General features: G+C 48.2%; 1 protein-coding gene across 4 annotated transcripts in view; it reads right to left on the reverse strand.

The window, feature by feature from the left end:
• Nucleotides 1-672: 672 nt before the first annotated feature.
• The window catches only part of Tmem164 (transmembrane protein 164), a 224,118-nt gene continuing 206,517 nt past the window's right edge, over nt 673-18,273 (reverse strand). For 3 of the 4 annotated variants that reach the window (XM_050127179.1, XM_050127181.1, XM_050127182.1), the window contains exons 6-9: nt 11,250-11,271; nt 10,767-10,793; nt 6,978-7,078; nt 673-5,405 (exon numbers count right to left, since the gene is read on the reverse strand). In XM_050127179.1, the coding sequence (XP_049983136.1) occupies nt 5,245-5,405; nt 6,978-7,078; nt 10,767-10,793; nt 11,250-11,271 (311 nt within the window). In that variant the 3' untranslated portion in view covers nt 673-5,244. The remainder of the gene's footprint in view (nt 5,406-6,977; nt 7,079-10,766; nt 10,794-11,249; nt 11,272-18,273) is intronic. The other variant, XM_050127183.1, reaches the window with a different exon arrangement.

Raw genomic sequence — 18,273 nt, forward strand, 5'->3', positions numbered from 1 at the left:
ACCAAGGGACAGTCTGAGCCTACATGGATACTACTTACTTGAAGGACATTTGGGGCTCTGGGCCAGAAGTCATCATATTTTAAAGTTACATTCTTTCTTGTGTATGTGGTGTGCATATGTGTGTGTACACTCACCCACATGTGTGTGCAGAGGTCAGAGATGAACGATCAGTCTTCCCATTAAACCCATAGGCTGTACTGATTGGCCAGACCAGCTACCCATCAAGGCCCTGGAATCCATCTCCACCCCCAAGGGCTGGGGTTAAAGGTTGATGCTGTTGCACTTGGCTTTTGCATGTGTACTGGTGATTGAAACACAGGTGCTCTTGCTTATCTTACAAGCACTGTACCCAATGAGCCATCTCCCAAGGCCCAAAGTCGCATTGTCTGACCTCACCATCTAGCCTAGCCTACCATGGGGCCCGGAGAGCCTATGTCCCTGACTGATAAGCTCCCCTTAGAGCCAACGGCCTGATAGGAAGTAGGCAGTGTATGGGAAATCAAGTCCAAGTCACTGTTCTGCCCATGGGGCCAAGCTGGGCTGAGTCCAGCTGCCCTGGCTGGGGGAGGTGGTGACTGCTGTATAACACACTAGGCCAGCAAATGACCCCTTTTGTCTACTTTGCAAAGCCTTCTTGAGAGGGTTCTCAGAAGCAAAGCCGGGACGCCTGAGTTCTCATAAATCTTTTAATAACAGCAAATGAAGAAAACATTTTAACAATAAGTCCCATGGGGAGGGTTCCTTTTCATTCAGGGATCTTCAACAGCAGGAACACCTGAGGCTAAGATTCAAAAAACGCTAAGTACACAAATTAAGGACCATTTCTTTCCAAAGGTGGCTGCAGAAACCACTTAAGTACAATCAAAGGGGTTGTACAAAACAGAGAAAACCCATTACAAAAACACCCAAAGAGGGGAGGTAGACTAGAGATGGGGGAGTAAAGAGCGCCCTAGAAGCAGCCTCACGAAGAGGCTCGATGCCATCTAGGGAGTTCAGAGACTGGCTCTCAAGGGAGCCTGGCACATGAGGGTGACAGTACATGACAGTCCCAGCTGGAGAAGAAGGATGGAGGAAGAGGCGCTCACCAGTGTCCCAGAAGAAATAATTGGACACCATTCAGTCCTGTTCTCTTCACTAAAATTGCATCAAATAAACCAGGAATGCTTTAAAATCATATATAATATTGACACCAAAATAAATCAAGAGTTTCCAAAACATCATTTCTGCTTAAAATGACTTTTGTTTCTGATCTGTTTATCATTGAGTGGGGGTGGGGGGTCTGTTCAATGCCACAAGTAGCAAATCAGTATACACAAGTGTCTCAAGATGAGGGCAACATCAAGTACCTTGTGGTCTTCCTGCAGTTGTATATACCAGCGGAAGACTGGCTCTTCTCGTGGACTCAGAGAGGGCAAGGCTGGGGAGGTTGGGGGGGAGACACAGGACATGGCTTCCCAGTCCTGGGCCTTCCCAAGTTGCCTGGGATGCCTGGCCCTGGCTCACTAAAACCAGCAGCAGGGTCATGTCCTACAGTGTCGGAAGACCCCCTTTTCCTCCCCGCAAGCCTCCCTTACAGTAGAAACCATTCAGAAACTTCTCTCCCAAAGAAAACGAGTGACAGAATTCCAGGAAAGTCTATTTGGCAGAAGGAGGGTTAAAAAGGGCCCTTGTCATCTCCCAAACACCAGGCTCAACACAACTCAAAGCATTCCCTAACCCCAGTTCTTCTGCGTAGAGCCCTGCTAACACCGAGTTATCTGGGAGAAGCTTGTAATTATGTCACAAAACACTGACTCTTCCATGATCACATACAGCAAAGCCCCAGCAGAGGCTACAGCAAAAGCGAAGGTCTGACAGGTACTTGGAAGAACCACAGAATAAAGTGCACAACAGACCCTACATAGCCCACTTAGACCCTGGAAGTCCACAGGTACAAAGTAGTCCACAGGAAGACAGAAGACAGACTTAGAGAGGTGGAGGTGGTGGCTCCCAATCTCTACAGTGTACCCCAGGAGGACAGAAGTGCTTGCTGCTAGGCTTCTGGGAGGATGTTTGGGCCAAGACTTAGATATACAAAACCAAATACTGGGGGCGGGAAGAAGCTTTAAGTGGGAAAAACAACCTCTGTTACTCAGAGTGGCTGCCACAAATTTTCTGGCTTAGCCAATTGTTCTTGGTGGCACAGCTCCTTGCCCATGTATGCTGAGGGCTTGAGGATGCACTAGGCTCTCTTGCTGGGACAATCTCAAAGAAACGGGCCCCCTCTATGAGAACTCTCACACAGGCACGGAGCTACTGCATGGTAGGCGATATACAGAACTCCGGCCAAGGTAACTAGGGAACAGCCTTCACAGGGACAAGAAAAGCCTGAGGAGGCACTGTAGAGTCAGTCCCAACTGTCTTCTCCTTTGTCTCTGGTTAACAGTCTCTACTGTCAGGAAGGCTGTTGGACATACCTGGGGGCAACTTCCACAACATACAGTAGAGCCTCGGTAGGTTACCTCTTTTCATGTGGGTCTGGACCAAAGTAAGAGAAGCAATGAAAAGGGTCCCCTGTACCCCAACATTTCAAACCTAACCCAATACTCCCTGTGGAATCTGTTGAAAGAGCCACAAACTGTTTATTTTAATTTCTGTACCTATGAGCCAACCTAGGGCCCTGCATCTCTGCTTTACTTCCTCCTTCTTGATAGGTGTGTCTGACTCTGGCCTGGCCGAGCCAGGCAGCATGGCTTTGAGTTTCTTCTCTCCCTCTGAGTGCCAGAAAATGCCTACCAGAAATGGGTTTGTTGATTTGCTGCCAAAGCAGAGGCAAGCTACTGGAGGCGTGCCAATGCAGGGAAAGCCCAAGATGCCTGGCAATCTGGGCCATGGTGCCCAGACGGGGAAGAAGCGTGTACGGCACTCCCACCTCTGTGGCATTCTGGAGTTGGCTCCCTCAGCTGAGGCCCTACATCACCGCAGGCAGCAGCTATATGTTGTGGCAAGGGCCATGGTAGGCCTCATGTGTAGCAACATTTCATTTGTATTTTAATAAATAAAGCTTCCCTGAAGATCAGAGAGTAAAAGAGCCCCACTGCTCAGCCTTACAGACCAGGCAGTGGTAACCCACACCTTTAATCCCAGTACTAGAGAGGAATACAAGACAGGAGGAAGTAGCTCTCAGACACAGTCTCATTCTGAGAACCTGGACTGAGGTAAGAGCCAGTGGTTGGCTGCTTTGCTTTTCTGATCCTCAGGCTGAACCCCAATTTCTGTCTCTGAGTTTTTATTAATCGAGCTTCATTCATGACCTCTTTCCATGCTCTTCTATAGAGAGGCCCAGGGCCAGGGAGGCTCTCACTCATTTTATTCACCCAAGACTTCTCTGAGGGGGTGAGGAAAACAGCAACAGAAGAAGCACTTCCAGAGACCAGCGAGAGGGTGAGAGGAGGAAGAAGCATGGCAGGAGCTCAAGGGGAACAAACACACTAGGAGTTCTTCTTTTGTACCTCAGAGCCAATCAACTCATGTTCAAGCAACCCCTCCCAGAGATGCTTCCCTTAGTTTCCATCTGCTCAGGGAGACTCTCCTGCCGCTGCTTCCCTGGCAAGTCCGTTTCATGGCCACCGAGTCACTGAAGCTCAGGTTAGGCCTAACACCCACAAACTCACATTGAATACTGCAACCGGAACCGGGACATGGGGTGGTTATAGCACAAACTTCTTTCTCTATTCTTAAGCAAATCTCCTCCTATTTAGAAGCTGACAATGAGTCAGCAATGTCCAGACACTGGTGTCCTTTGTGGTCCATACATGAGTAAGTACCTTTCTTTCAACCAAAGTTCCTTCCTAAAGAACACTTGAACCGCTACCTATGGGAACCTGATCCATTGGCGGTTCCCTTTCAACCTACACATGGGCTTTGGACATCGTCAAGCTGCCAAACCAAGGATGTTTCCCCACACTGAACACTTAAGCAGAGTCTAGCTACATGAAAGAAATCAAGCCGTAAAGAAACTGCCTTGGGGAGCTGTGGACATGTCCTCGAAGTGCCAGGAATGGCTCTAGAGTACCTTCCCAAAATGCAAGGGTTCCCCCATTTCAAACATCCCAAATAGGAAACAGCCAAACAGCACCCAAGCCCCGCCTCCAGCTCCCTCTTCCATGAAGCAGCTGCAGACAAAGAGAAACAGAGACATGTACAGAGACAATGAGGATGGTTGGGGGCCGCTGAGACTAGAGTGTTGCCTAATTATCCACATGACATAGACTAGGCTTCAGATCACAGCTTTCTCGAGTTGCCACTCGACTTAGTTGGCTTCTTAATTTCTTTGCTCACTTTGCATTGGAGTGTGGATCGGCTCTCATATTTCACAGGGAAGGTTCTTTGGGGGGACAGGAGCCGGGGGGTGTCCTGCCTGGTACTGTGCACACCTTCACCCTTTTGACTTCAGACTTGCTGTGGCAACAGACCTCTGGCCGCCCACTGTGGAATCTTGCCCTCAGCCTGCACACTGCTGTCACCTCCCACCCCAGGCAGCACCCTAGAAGGAGTGGCTGGGCGGCTCCCTGCTTTACATCACGGGACACCCGTCACTGGAAGAATATATTTTGGCTGTGATCTGGGAAGTCCCTCGGCTCTGGGCTTGCAGCTGGTATAGAAACAAGGCCTTGGTCCCCTTTTGGTGGGGGCTATGCTGGAGGTAAAAGGAGACCCCAGCATGAGCCTGGAGGTCCCTGGCAGTGGAGAAGTGACTGGAACACTGTTTCATTGCTGGGGTGCTGGGGGAACTACCACTTGCTGCTCCCCGCTTCTTCAACTAGCTGTTGTTAAAAAGCACCGACAAACAATGTAAAGGGCACTGACTACCATTTCTCTTGGTAAGGCCAAGCACAGGGATGGGGCACACAGTAGGGACCCAGAGGCCAGGGGATGAAAGGAAGTAAGTTCCAGCCCCCAGCACTATTCCAGGCACGAAGAGCCATTCATGGGGAGGAGCTGAGGAGGGAAGAGTTGTGGAAGAAAGGGACAAAGAGGAAGAAAAAAAGAAATTCACCAAGTATCCTATTGCCCTCACCAATGAGTCTGTCAAAAACTGGATATTCTCTGAGTCAAGTCAGGACTTGATTCCTCAGGGAGAAACAAAACAAAACAAAACAAAAAACAAAAACAAAAAAAAACAAACAAAATAAAACAAAACAAAACCCCAAGCACCTTCAGTCTATTTTCTTGGCTGGAAGCCGGAACAAATCCAGCAGATATTTACACAAGGGCCCAGCCATGTATGAGAACAGGATGACCAGCTTCCCGTGGGTCATGGTCATGAGAGTCTGGTGTCCCGAGGCCCAGATGCGATACCAGGGGCCGTAGAATGGGTCTGAGATGGCCGGACACAGCATGTTGTTCAAATTCACTTCGGTGACCTGCAGGGACAAGGGAGGTAGAGTGAGCGTTCGCCATCCCGAGGCTTCCTCCGGCTACCGCCAGTTCAGCCATCTCTCCTCCCTAGGGACGACTGGACAAGGAGGGATTGACCAATCCCCACCTGTTCATAAAGGGGCTGCTTTGCCCTAGGCTTTCTTAGTGGGGGATATAGCACTGTCCTGGGGGAAAGCTGTTCAGTTTTGCTCAGTCCTGCTCTCCAGTTGGGCCCAGAGTCCATTGTCATTCCTAAGCATTTATCGTGTGCCTAGCTCCTGCAGAAAGGTTGCATTAATTTTTTAGAGCCATTAGCCTCATGGTCGCTGTCTCCAAGTAGCAAGGGCAATCAGTTGACTGTGTCTGGTCTCCAACTAGACGGTGCCCACTAAGCTTTACATGCCACGAGGAGGTCTGAGGAGCATTTGGAAGATTTTGTGAGGGGAGTGGCACGTGAATGGACTCATGAAAGATGGACAAGGGTTATGGCGAGGAGTGGGTGAGGAGAGCTTTGCTGGTGGAAGGTGTAGCAGAACATGGTAACGTATGGTGACGTGAGCAACACTGACACCCCTGGAAACCAGCAACTAGGTGGGGAGCAGCAGGACGTAAGGAGGGGATGTGTGCGGCTCAGGAGCATGCTGAGCCTTCCTATATAAGCACAGGCAGCATACACACTACTGGCAAAGAACCCAGCCGACCTCTGGCAACCCAGAGCAAGGAAGACAAAGAGGGTACTTGCCCAGAGGCACTGGGGACATCCAGTTACACGACCTTATCATGCAAGGCCGCACACGGCTCCAAATGGCTAACCCTGCATGCCAACCACGCAAAACCAAATATGGCGTTCCTGCCCCAAGGACAGCCAGAACACCCACCTTCATGAGCTCTTAAGAGCTTGCTCGCATTAAAGACAAGTCCTCCCCATCTCTCAAGGAAGCTAGGCTTTTGTATCTCGCTACAGGGAGGGAGAAAACTCCGTCCCCACACCCAGGCATGAACTCTCTCTCCTCACTTCAGCACTGATACATACCCTTGCATTTTCGGCGCTATTGGACTCTGGATATTTCAACATTGAGGCTAGCCAGTTTCCATATTCCAGGCACTTCTCAGACTACAGAAAGCTCTGGGGCTCCCTACCTCTCACTTCCACTGGCCACACTGCTGAAGAAAGGGTCTCCTGAAAGACCTGCGAGCATCTCCAGAATGTACCCAAAACCAAAGGCCATCACAAGGCTCAGGGCCATCAGGATAAGGATCGTACACGCCCAAGAGGTCCACAGCACAGCACTTGCTAATTACAGGTCACTGTTTCAGACCCAAGGAGCCATGAATGAAGGGTACCGTTGCATCCCCAGAAATGAAGGAACAACCATTGCTGAAGGATTCAGAAAACTCTCCGGAGAAGCCAAAGCTCTGTATCATAAATCAACACCCCAGACACAACAATCTGACATCTTGGCCTTTAGCATTGTGCATTTTTCAAAGCAAAATGATACCACAGCACCAACCAGGATTATCAAGATTTATGAAGAACTCCAAACAGAGGGGAGAGAAGGGGATCTAAGCAAACTTACCAGGCCGAGGATCTGCAGGATGCTGAAGTGGTAAAAGAACATGAGGCCCGTGGAGAGAAGAGCCCACCGGAAACTGCTGAGGGGCTCTGGGGTGTAAGCACCTGGAGGAAGACGGGAGATGGTGAGCCAGGAGGAACAGCCACTTCTCCTCTGCTCACATGGGTCCAGGTGCTGAGGTCACAGTCACAGCTGCAGCTGGCGTGGTGTCTTTTGCACTTATCAACGACAGCATCTTCCAAGGGCCTCAGCACTTACCTAGAAACCATGGCAGCCCTTTCTTAACCCGGCTTTCTGCCCATTGATATCACAGCATTAGAAAGAGCGGTTAATTCATGCGTACTGAAAGTGATTTGGATTTGTTTAAAAAACGGGAAAAGAAGATAGAAGCCAAAGAGGGACTCAATCCCAGCACTTGACTCCTAGAATAGAAGCCGCACTAATACACTGCTGTGTCTCTTTGATCATTTTCTCCATGCCCCAGGATGCATTTTTAAAATTAATTCTAGAATTAGTACTACATATGCAACTGTCTTTGTTTCTGCATTTATTTCCTCGTGGTTCTATATAGTATGACGTAGCAGTTGAAAACGTTATTTTTGAGGTCAGATAGATTTGGGTTCAATTTTTTTGTTTGGTTGGTTTTGGTCTTTTGAGACAGGGTTTCTCTGTGTAGCCCTGGCTGTCCTGGAACTCGCTCTATAGACCAGGCTGGCCTCAAACTCAAAGACCCACCTGCCTCTGCCTCTCCAGTGCTGGGATTAAAGGCGCACACCACCACCGCCTGGCAAATTTGGGTTCAAATTCTGTCTCTACCATTCTTTAGCTGCTTGGCTCTGACAAAACTTGCAACCATTTTGCAAATCTTACTTGCCCATCAAATCGGGATAGTTGTGTCCCCAAAGTCTGGCATAACATGACTGCTCAATGGGGATCATGTTCTCTTACTGTCGCTGTTAAATCTAGAGCTCTCGTGAATGTTTTAACCAGTGGTTATGCTATTTCTCAACTACTGAATAACTCTGTCCCAAGAAAACCGAGTGATGTCTTGCCTCTTCTATTGCTGCTGTGAACTCCCTTCTTTGTAGGTTTGGATGTATTTCAGAGCTTACAGAGCAGGAACATGGTAGACAGGAGACTTGGAGTATCTCTCTGTTTGGGCACTTGGCAGGGGTGCTTCAGAAAAGAACCTGAAAAACACCTTCCCACCCCCCACCCACAAAGTATAGTACTGTTTACCCAGGTCAGCTTTTCATTGATTCTGCCCTTTGTCCAATGGTTGTTTGTACCTTGTAGCTTTTGGAATAAGACAAGGTCCCTACAGTTTGAGAAATACAGGCAACAAAGACAATATAGCAAGCTGGGGGCAGGGTGACTGAAAGCCATACTTCCTGGTACTTCCTGCTATGGGAAGACAAAACTCAGCCTGGGACTGGGGGTGGAGGTGGGGTAAGGAAGGTTTCTTGATAGAGGCAGCATTGGAGTAGAGTCCTGAGAAACGGATGGGACTTCAGGAGGGCCCTAGGCCTTTCAACCTGCACGCAGGCAGACACATAAGGCTGGCCATTCAGAGCTATGCAGGTAAGAGGTCAGTGGCAGCCGTGGGGGCTGGGTGGTGAAGGCTCAACAGGTAAACCTGAGCATTGTTCTAGCCTGATGACCTGACCCTGGGACCCAAGTGGAAATGCCAGAAGTGATGGGGCACATCTGTAATCCCAACACTCCTATGGTGAGATGGGAAGAAGGCACAGAATGATCCCCCAGAAGGTTGTGGTCCAGGTGACCCAAAGAACGCAGCCCAGCATAAACAAGAGACATCCTTCCTCAAAACAAGGTGGAACAAGAGAATCAATTTCCAGAAGCTGCCCTCTAATGCCGCATGCATGTTGTGGCACATGTATGCCCACACTTACACATACACATCTCTCTCACATGCACACACACAGAATGATAATCGCCGTAACAATAATAATGAAATAATTCAGTAGAGTTACAGGGAGAGTCCAATGGAGGTAGTGAGGAAGTGGTTAGCAAAGCTGGTCTGCCTCAGGCTGAGCCATGTGAGCCTCAAGGAGCTATGCTTGGGGCTTTGGGTACCATGTGTCCAACAGAACCGCAAGGCCAAATGTGTCTTGTCTCACAAAGATGCTAGGATGCAGAAGCAGGACTAGGACCAAGAGATACTCAGGAATATGCGAGCCTGGTAAATAGACCACGCCCTTTCTAAAGAGCTTAGTTACCACTTAACTCTGCCATCTGCTGCATTGCTAGACCATGGCTCAAGAGGTGCCTGCTTCTTGCTTTTTCAAAAGAAAGCCAGAAACATGAAACTTTATGTGGAATGTCCTGATTTTTAAATGCAGGCAACTATTCAAAATGTTTTAGAATGCTCAATGGGCCAAGCAAAACATGTATTCCAGATGGATTTCAGTCCCTGGGAGGGCATCTATGTGCTCCGCTACAGAGCCACCAAAAGCTGCAGGGCATTTGAGGAATGTGAGCGCTGGTCACTCAGATTAGGGTACAAGGGTCAGAGTAAAGTCAGTGGTACTGCCAAGGGGACTCTCCAGGAGCCCAGAGCAAGATAGTTTTTGGAGGTAAAAGCGGCAAGGCAGAAAATTAAGAGAGAAGTGAAAATCAGAAGGATGTGGTACAAGGCAGGAGGGTGGGGTTGGGGGAGAAGAAGGATAGGAGGGACTCTCAGAGTTGTATTAATAGCTTGGCCACCACGGGATTGATGATGCCATTTATTGCGATGGAAAAAAGAGGCAACAGCAGATTGAAGCAAGGGTAAGGAAATGATGAAGGCCATTTTAGACATGTTGAAAACAGAGCATCTGTGTCTATGAAATGTCCACATGTAAACATTCCTGCAGGGACTGCATATACTCTAAGGCATGATGGGGGACACTAGATGCCAGAGCCTAGAAGGGGCAACTATTCAAACCCTGCTTCTATCAATTATGAATTTCAGAGCTTTGGCCAAATCGCAGTATCTCCTCAACTCAGTTTTACTCATCTGTATAATGGAACAGGCACCACCTCATGCACAGAGCTGTTGGTCAGAGGAGATGACACAGTTATCGCATGGTCCCAGGGATTTCACAAGTGCTTGTTATTTTTATGACATGAGCCACAGACTCCATGAAGAGGATAAGGTGAGCATACAAGGATGGGTGACGTCAGCACAGAGGAGAAACAAAGTCATGGAAACGCGTACACAGTGAGAGAAAAATGAGACCCGAAAGCAAGATACCGAGGAACAAGTGCAAGAATGGGGAGTAGGCAGAAGGAACAAAGTAGGGTGACTGAAGTCGGGGGCTACCTGTGAAGTGCGTCCTGGACATGTTGACACATCTGTGCTTTAGGATCGCACGCTGGGCTATATTTAGAGCTATCTTGAGCCACATTCAGCCTGTGTGTTGGACACACCTTTGTCCCAATGTTCCACCAAGTCAAGAACCTTGTATGTCTCCCCAAATGCCCCCCCACAGTGCTTGGCTGATAAAATGTTGAGCAATAATACTGAGAGTGTGGGCACTGGTCAGTCTGATAAATGAGGATGGCCTGGGCACCACACTGTTGCCTCAGTTTCCGAGGGCACACCGAGAAAGAAGAGACCTGGAAGGCTGACAGGTGCACAGGAAGTTACGCACTCTTCTGGAAAACTATTCTTTTCTTCCCTCTGACTTCTGCTCAACAGCCCCTGCCCCAATGCAGCTGAGCGGCAGTGACATGCCTCAGACGCCAAGTGTGGTACAGGAATGGACTTGAACACGTGTGTGTCCTCACCCAGGAGTCAGCTCAGCAGCCACAGTCCTAGGGAAGAAGGGGACAAGGATTCACACACAGGACAGTTGTCCCTTCCCTGTGCTTCTCCCGTGTTGTGCTCTGTGTTCTAGGAGAAAGGAACACTGAGATACTATCAGGGGACATGGTTTTCAGTGTGCTCACTGACCCTTTGCAAAGCCCCATCCCTTCCCTATTGCATCAGCTCCCTCAACCAGACTGCCTGTTGCTCCGCTTTTCCCTCAGTCCTGGATGAACGGTGGCTACTCAAAGGCTCACTGCATGGCCGAAGTGGTGGCAGAGACTTGTGAGAGATCATAAAAGGGAGATTAAGTCAATGCTAGCACTGGGAAGACAATCTTCAAACACCTATAGAGCTCCCAAGCCACCCTTATCTGCACCAAAATATTTAGGCTTGTTTTCTCTATAATGTTGAGAAACTGGAAACAAACCAACTAGGGAGATAGGTTAAGTAAACTCCAATACCTCAATATTGTGTAAGAGTCCACTGCCAGTCAAATGGCGACCGGATTGTCCATGCATGAAGAAACCAGTCCCGGATGAGCAACACCAAGTATAAAAGGCAGAACATCAAACAACACAGACATAAAAGAAAATACAATGTAGTAGCTTAAAAACAAAGGAGGGGGAGTCAGACAGCCCCATGTTCCCCGTGGGAGTGACCCTGAGCAAATCACACTTCCTTTAAAGTTGTTTTCCTGTGTAGGAACTGCAGGCAGTGTCCACCGCTCAGGGCGGAGGAGTGGCAGAAGGCATTACAGAAAGCAGATCCAGCAGCTGCCTAGCAAGGAGCTATTTTCACCCCAGGGATCTCAGGCCTCCAAACTCATAAACAGACAGGAAGAGGAGGGGCATTCTGGAGAAATGGCCACCTCCCCTGCGGGGGAGAGACTGCCTGTGGCAAACAGGATCCTGCCTGTGGCAAACAGGATCCAATGTTCCATTTCCTTCCAAAACCACAGTCGAAAGCACCCTATGCACTGCTAACACGGCCCATAGGAATACATGCAAATTATATGCAAACCCACATAATACTTTGTTGGATACCTGGATGTGGCCCTTGGGATAATCCTAGTGAAAAACCAGTTTTCTCAAAAGAAAAACAGAAACTGAATCACATTCAGGAAAATTCAACACATCATAAAATGCTTTTTTTTTTTTTTTTTTTTTTACTACTTTAAGAAAGTATGTGACATTTTTCTGCTAGCATTTTCTATCCCAGGAGGATAGAAGTGTGTCATCAGTGAAGGTAGGGGGAAACCAAGATGATAGTTTCTGGAAAATTGATTTCTGCCAGAAGGAAGCCGTAGGAGTACTGGGAACCAAGGCAATTGCTCCAGCAGTAGCAAAGACCCCCAGAGGCCCCCCACAAGGGATCTTTCTCTTCTGCTACACTCTCACTCAGGAAGGATGAAACCAAGTACTCAATGCTGGGTAGGGTAGCCTGCTATTATCCCATCTTTCTGTTTCCTTCAGGTCACTGACTTAGCCATGCTACCCACTCATTCAACAGCTCTGATGCACGTTGCACTCCATGGCAAGAGCGGGGATCCAATCTGCTGCAGTTGACAAACTGAAGTTGACAAACGAAGGAAGAGCAGACAGAGTGAAGGGAACATGTCGGCACTGGGGACACTGAGGAAGGGAAGGCACTGGAGATGGTCACAGTTCAGGAGATTTGAACAACAGGAAGCAGCTGGGGTAAGACGTGACTGAAGGAACATTCTAGGCAGAAGGTAGAGCCAGAAAAGAGGTATAAGGGTGTCAGTGGCCTGTTGTCTATATGCAAGTACGTGCAGTTCCCTGTTACAGGAGAGCAAAGGAACGCAAGAGGGGTTGTGGGTCAGTAGGTGGCTGGAGCGACAAGAAAACAGGACCTGAAAAAGGAAGAGCCTTGTTATCCTGGCCAGAGAACTTGGCCTTTATCCTCTATCCAATGAGAGGCCACTGAAAGGTGTTAGGAGATTAAAAGGTGAGATCTGTGTTCTAGCCAGCTGGATGGCTCCAGCGGGAGGACAGATAATGGGCCAGAGGGAAGGAGAACTCAGGTGCTGTTGTCACGACGCAGATGGCTTGGCCCTTTGCCAGACATAAAGGAGAACTGTCTACAGGAACTTCCGGGTCCATGTCTTCAGGAACTGGCAGGAGGTTTAGGGGAGAGATGAGCTCGGGTTGGGACACAGTACTGGAAGGCGTACCAGCAGATGCCTCCATTGGGTAATGGCTGCCCAGGTATAGATTTCAGGAGAGGAAAATGCTTTGGGAACACAGCTTGGTGTGTGGCTAAAACTGACAAAGAAGAGTCCACAAAATGAGGTTATAGTTCTAACAGTGGGGGGCTGGAAAACAGCAATATTTAGGTGGTTAGAAGAAAAGAGAGACCTATTAGAAGATGAGTGGGATGAGCAAACTCCAGAGACAGCCACAGGGTTAGACGAGAGGTGCTGTCCTAGACCTGGGAGAGAGCACAAAGAAGGACCAGCAAGCAATGCTAAGCACTCTATCTTTGGTACTGGCCACTAGTCACATGCAGCAGCATTATTGGAATGCATTTAACCAACAATGTTTCCCCACTTATGTGAGCCACATCTCAAGTGCTCAACAGTCACACGTGCCGAGTGACTGCCATATTAGATGGTGTGGACAGAAAGCACTCCCATGACCACAGAAAATTCTGGTGGGGAGAGCCTCCTCTTGTAGGGGTGGCACAGCAAAGCCAAGACGAACGAACATTTCAGAGTTTAGAAATGCGCTGGCCGCTGGGACTCTCTGCTAGGGCAATTTCAGCGAAGGAGCTATGAAAGAGCCAATTGTCAGAAGACATTTTTCTGCTAACCAAAGTAAGGAAGTGAATTCTAAGAAAAGGCGTCAGAATATAAAACCACATAGAAATGATCAGCCAACCCCGTACCTTCTCAGTCTCTTCTTGGAAGGACTCCTGTTGTTTTCTTTTACGTTTTGTTTTGGTTTTGAGACAGGGTCTTGTAGTCAAGGCCTATCTCAAACTTTCAGAAATGCCCCTGCCTTGGCCTCTCAGGGGTGGTGATTATAGGTGAAAACAGCACCACACCTGATTCAACCCTGCTCGTACCCACAAACCTCTCCCTACCCATCCTCTGCCGCCTCAGGAGCCCTCGAAAGCCCTCTTTAACTCCACGGAACCATGTTAGGTAGGCAGCGCTTGCTTTTTCTCCATTGTTCTCCCAGTCTGCTGACTCTCCCTTCGCGGCAAAGCCCCACAACCACCAGTGGCCTGCACAGCATTCTCCCCTTTGGCTGTCAACTAGAGATGATGGCCCTTTTGCTCTGAAAATATTGATACCTGGTACTCTCTCCAAAACCATCCCCGTCCTATGCCTTGCTCATTGCCACATGTCCCTGAAAGAATCTTCCAAGATCCACTCAGTTCCATGGTCTTGTCCCTATTACTAGACTTTGTCCATTCGCTGTCATGGTCGAACCTGAGGCCCTGTGATGAGGAACAGTTACAGCCTCTCTCTAATCTCAAAGACAAGCACCCCCCCACACACACACACACACTTAGCCATCATTAGTACCTTTGCTGCTCACTTCTTCCAACCGTGACCCAATCTGGCCTTTGACACAAATAGAACCTGTGATCCCTTCACCCGTCCTGCCATCTTTTCACTCAACAGTCTCCCTCCCTTTCTTAAATCCCATGCCCTGTTATTCTGATTTTCCTTTGCTGACACCTTTGTCTGTTCTCACTATGAGAAAAAAAAAAGAGACAAAAAGTCCTCTGCCCTGGCTAAATCTCCTCCTCCTCCTCCTCCTCCTCCTCCTCCTCCTCCTCCTCCTCCTCCTCCTCCTCCTCCTCCCTGTCCCTACACAGCTTAACACGGCAGAGGGGCAACGGCGGCGCTGACTATTCTCATGTCCCGTTTGTGTTCACAGATCTGAGGTACATCTTTCATGTCGCCAGACAATCACACTATATCCCCCTGACTATTCACTCTCTGCTTTCTCAGGTCACAATTTAATATCTTCTCCTCTCTTCACAAACCTTTAATCCTTTCCTCCCAGCCTCGCTGTCAAACGGTGACCCGGGTGTCACTTCGCACTTCACGTCCAAGAAGGGAATTACTCAAGACATCCTGAGCCTCCAGACCAGCACAGATTCACACTTGCCTGGCCTGCTCTGCCTTCATCTCTGCAACACAGAAGAGCTGTAAAGAGAGGGTCTTAGTCTGGGCCAAACTTTCCTCTGCGACCCTGATGTGATTCCCTCATCTACCCACCACTCCATGAGGTTTTATTCCTGTGACCATGAAAACAAACAAAATATACAGAGATTGCTCTCATCTAAAAACAGATACCTGACAACTCCCTAGAGTTCCCAGTAACTGCATGGCTCTCCTTTACAACAAAGATGGAATTGGCTATATCTGACCGTGCCAATGTGGTAGTTACTAGCCACGTGTCATTCAGAGCTTCAAATGTAACTAGTTTGAATTGAGCTGTGCACCTCGTATAGACACTGGATAGTAAAGAATATATACTAAACTATTCCAGTCATAATTTAACATTAGTTATATTTGAACGATAGCTTTTGGATAAGCTAGGTACAATAAGTTATATTTTTAATATTAATTCCACCTGTTTGTCTTACCTATTTTTAGTGTGGTTATGAACACCTGAAATAATAAGACATATGACTCACATATTTTTTTAGTAGACACTCTAGTTTATTCTCTTTACTCAAAATATCTTTTCCTGCTTTCTCTTAAACCCATTTAGATTGGGTTCCTTTTCCTCCATTACAACTGTTCCCATCAAAGTCACAAATAACCTTTTCATTTCTAAATCCAATAATCAATTTGCAGGCCTCACCCTACATACCAATTTCTTCTTAGAACACTGGGTGCTTGGTTTCTGAGCTTCTGCTCCCTCTCAGCTATCTGCCTACCTCTTTCCCTACTTCTTTTTAAAAAGAACTTATCTATTTTTATTATATGTGCACTGGTGTTTTGCCTGCATGTATGTCTATCTGTGTGAGAGTGTCAGATTAGAGTTACAGACAGTTGTGAGCTGCCAAGTGGGTTCTGGGAATCGAACCCCAGTTTTCTGGAAGAGCAGTCAGAGCTCTCAACCTCTGAGTCATCTCGCCAGCCCCATCCCTGCTTCTTGACGTGTGCTCTGTCATTTCCTCCCCATGGAGCTGATCTCGAGATGATACACAAGAGCAGGCTGCAGAACTCAGAGCTCTGCTGTTTACTTTTACCCTATAGCTGGTGTCAACACAGCTCACAGCTTTAATACGATCAACATGCATATTAAATAAGTATTAAATGCATATTTAATACTACTCCAAAATTTACATCTCTACGGACCACCACCCCGAACTCTAGAATCAACAGCTAGTGGATGTCTCAACCTTAAACCAACCTTCTCATCTTAGCTTATCACTGTCCAAAGGACTGTGTGTGAATTACACTTCCTTAGAATCCAAACTTTTCCAGAACAATGTGGGGGGGGAGGGATGGAGGGAGGGATGGAGGGGAAAGGAACCAGTAAGAGGAAAACAATGTAGCCAGGTAGGAACTGGGGTTGTTTTCTGAAAGGTGATCAAACTAAGGCAGAAAACCCTTGACCAGCGCCTTTGTTCCCATGTGACCACCTCCAGAAAGTCTCCAACAGCCCAACTGTGTAAGGCCCAGCTCTTGGCTACTATTTAAATTCCTCTACTCAGTCCCCTACCCCCTCCTATCACCCACCAGGGGCCTTTGTCCTTTTTAGGAGTTTCTCAGTCTTTCCTCTGGTCTTGTTTAACTAGAAAACCAGAGGGGGAAGCCTACTTGATATGAACTTCCCAGAACCTTAACCAGACAATGGGCTCACAAGACCAAAGAAGTAGGAGACCTAACCTGGACCCTGAAGGAATGACCTTTGGGGCCTGTTTAAGCCTTCCTAGACAAACAAAGAACTTGGTTCTGAGAGGTCCAGGAAACCAACTAGAAGAGGTACTCTGCCTCAATTCTGGTGCTGCTGAAGAAGCTGAAAGTCAACTGGAGAAATAGGCCTTCACGGATAGCATAACCAGGGTTCTTAAACCCCAGTCTCCTGAAATGCCCCCCCCCCCCAAGGGCTGCTGAATTGTTAACACTTCAAAACAACCACTTCCTCACTAAAAGACCCTGTTTGCCAATTCTGAAGCTAGAGCGCCCTCTAGTGTAAGCAAGAGAGGCTTTCTGCAGCCTAAAGTCCAGGCAAAGGACTTTTTTTTTTTTTTCAGCAATTCTCGTTTTCTATTATTTATGCTTGAAAAACAGAAAATAAAGAGGAAAGAATCCCAAGAGGTAGCACAGTTAAAATGATTATCAAAATATCGTTATGTTTTGTAACCCGGGTATGTTTCTTTATAAACACATACCCTAAGAGTTAGCAGCAAATTTGACAACGGCCCTAATTTCAAAGCACTGAAGAGCACTGGCAGGTATTGGGAGGTGGCCGCGCTATTATAATGTGATAGGCAGCAGACTGTGCTGGCCAGTGACAACAAAGTCACAGGTGTAGTCAACAGACCTGGTGCTTGCCAGTTCCCCTTATTAAAGCTTGAGACGCCTTAACTCCTGCTGGTGGACCATGGCTAAGAACCACTGCCTAAAGAAAGCTACCACAACTATCCAAACCACCCAATGGCTCAGCACTGCAGAATGAAGAAAGACGGCAGGCAGAAACCAAGCCTGTGGCTACAGCTAAGCAGATGCACTAGCCACCAGCCCTGTGGCTTTCCTCCCAATCATCTCACGAGTGCATCAGGAAAAGGAAGAACCTAATCAACTAATACTGCGTCTGCCACCTTTCTCCAGTGTCTTCACACTAAGGAGACTATGGTGCCCTAGGATGCCCCTCTACACAGAGCTCACTCTTTCTAATCCTTTGGTCCCCACTGTCAGCCTCCTGGCAGAGGAAACCTAGTGCCTGAAGCCCTCTGGGCTTGCTCTGAATGCCCATTCCCTTCCCCCCCCCCCCCCCCCCCCCCCCCCCCCCCCCCCCCCCCCCCCCCCCCCCTCCCAAGATTGCACTCTTCCAGGTTTCACTGTCACGGTCACTACTGCTCTCCTTGCGGTCACTAGCAACATCACCCAAGATTAATATTACTTGAATTGCAGCCCCTCCTTTCCACATTACCCCCTCCCAAGAGCATTCAGGGAGATTTCAACATCCATATGGGCGCCTCTTCCATTGGCCTTGCCTAGCAGCATCTTGAAGCTCCATAGGTCTGCTGGGCCTTGTTACTCACAACCTGCCATCTGCCGTCGCTCTACGGGCCCCACCTTGGCTAAGATAACCCACAACCTCTGACGAGTTTAGCTTTCATACCCTCATTCTTATAGTGGATGGGCCCCTAGATCCCTTGTGGCCCTCGCCCTTACACACACACAGAGAGAGAGAGAGAGAGAGAGAGAGAGAGAGAGAGAGAGAGAGAGAGAGAGAGAGAGAAGAGAAGAGAAGAGAAAAGAAGAGA

The sequence above is a fragment of the Alexandromys fortis genome, unplaced genomic scaffold, assembly GCF_014885135.2.
Source record: "Alexandromys fortis isolate MF-2015 unplaced genomic scaffold, M_Fortis_MF-2015_v1.1 scaffold_200, whole genome shotgun sequence".
Taxonomy (NCBI): domain Eukaryota; kingdom Metazoa; phylum Chordata; class Mammalia; order Rodentia; family Cricetidae; genus Alexandromys; species Alexandromys fortis.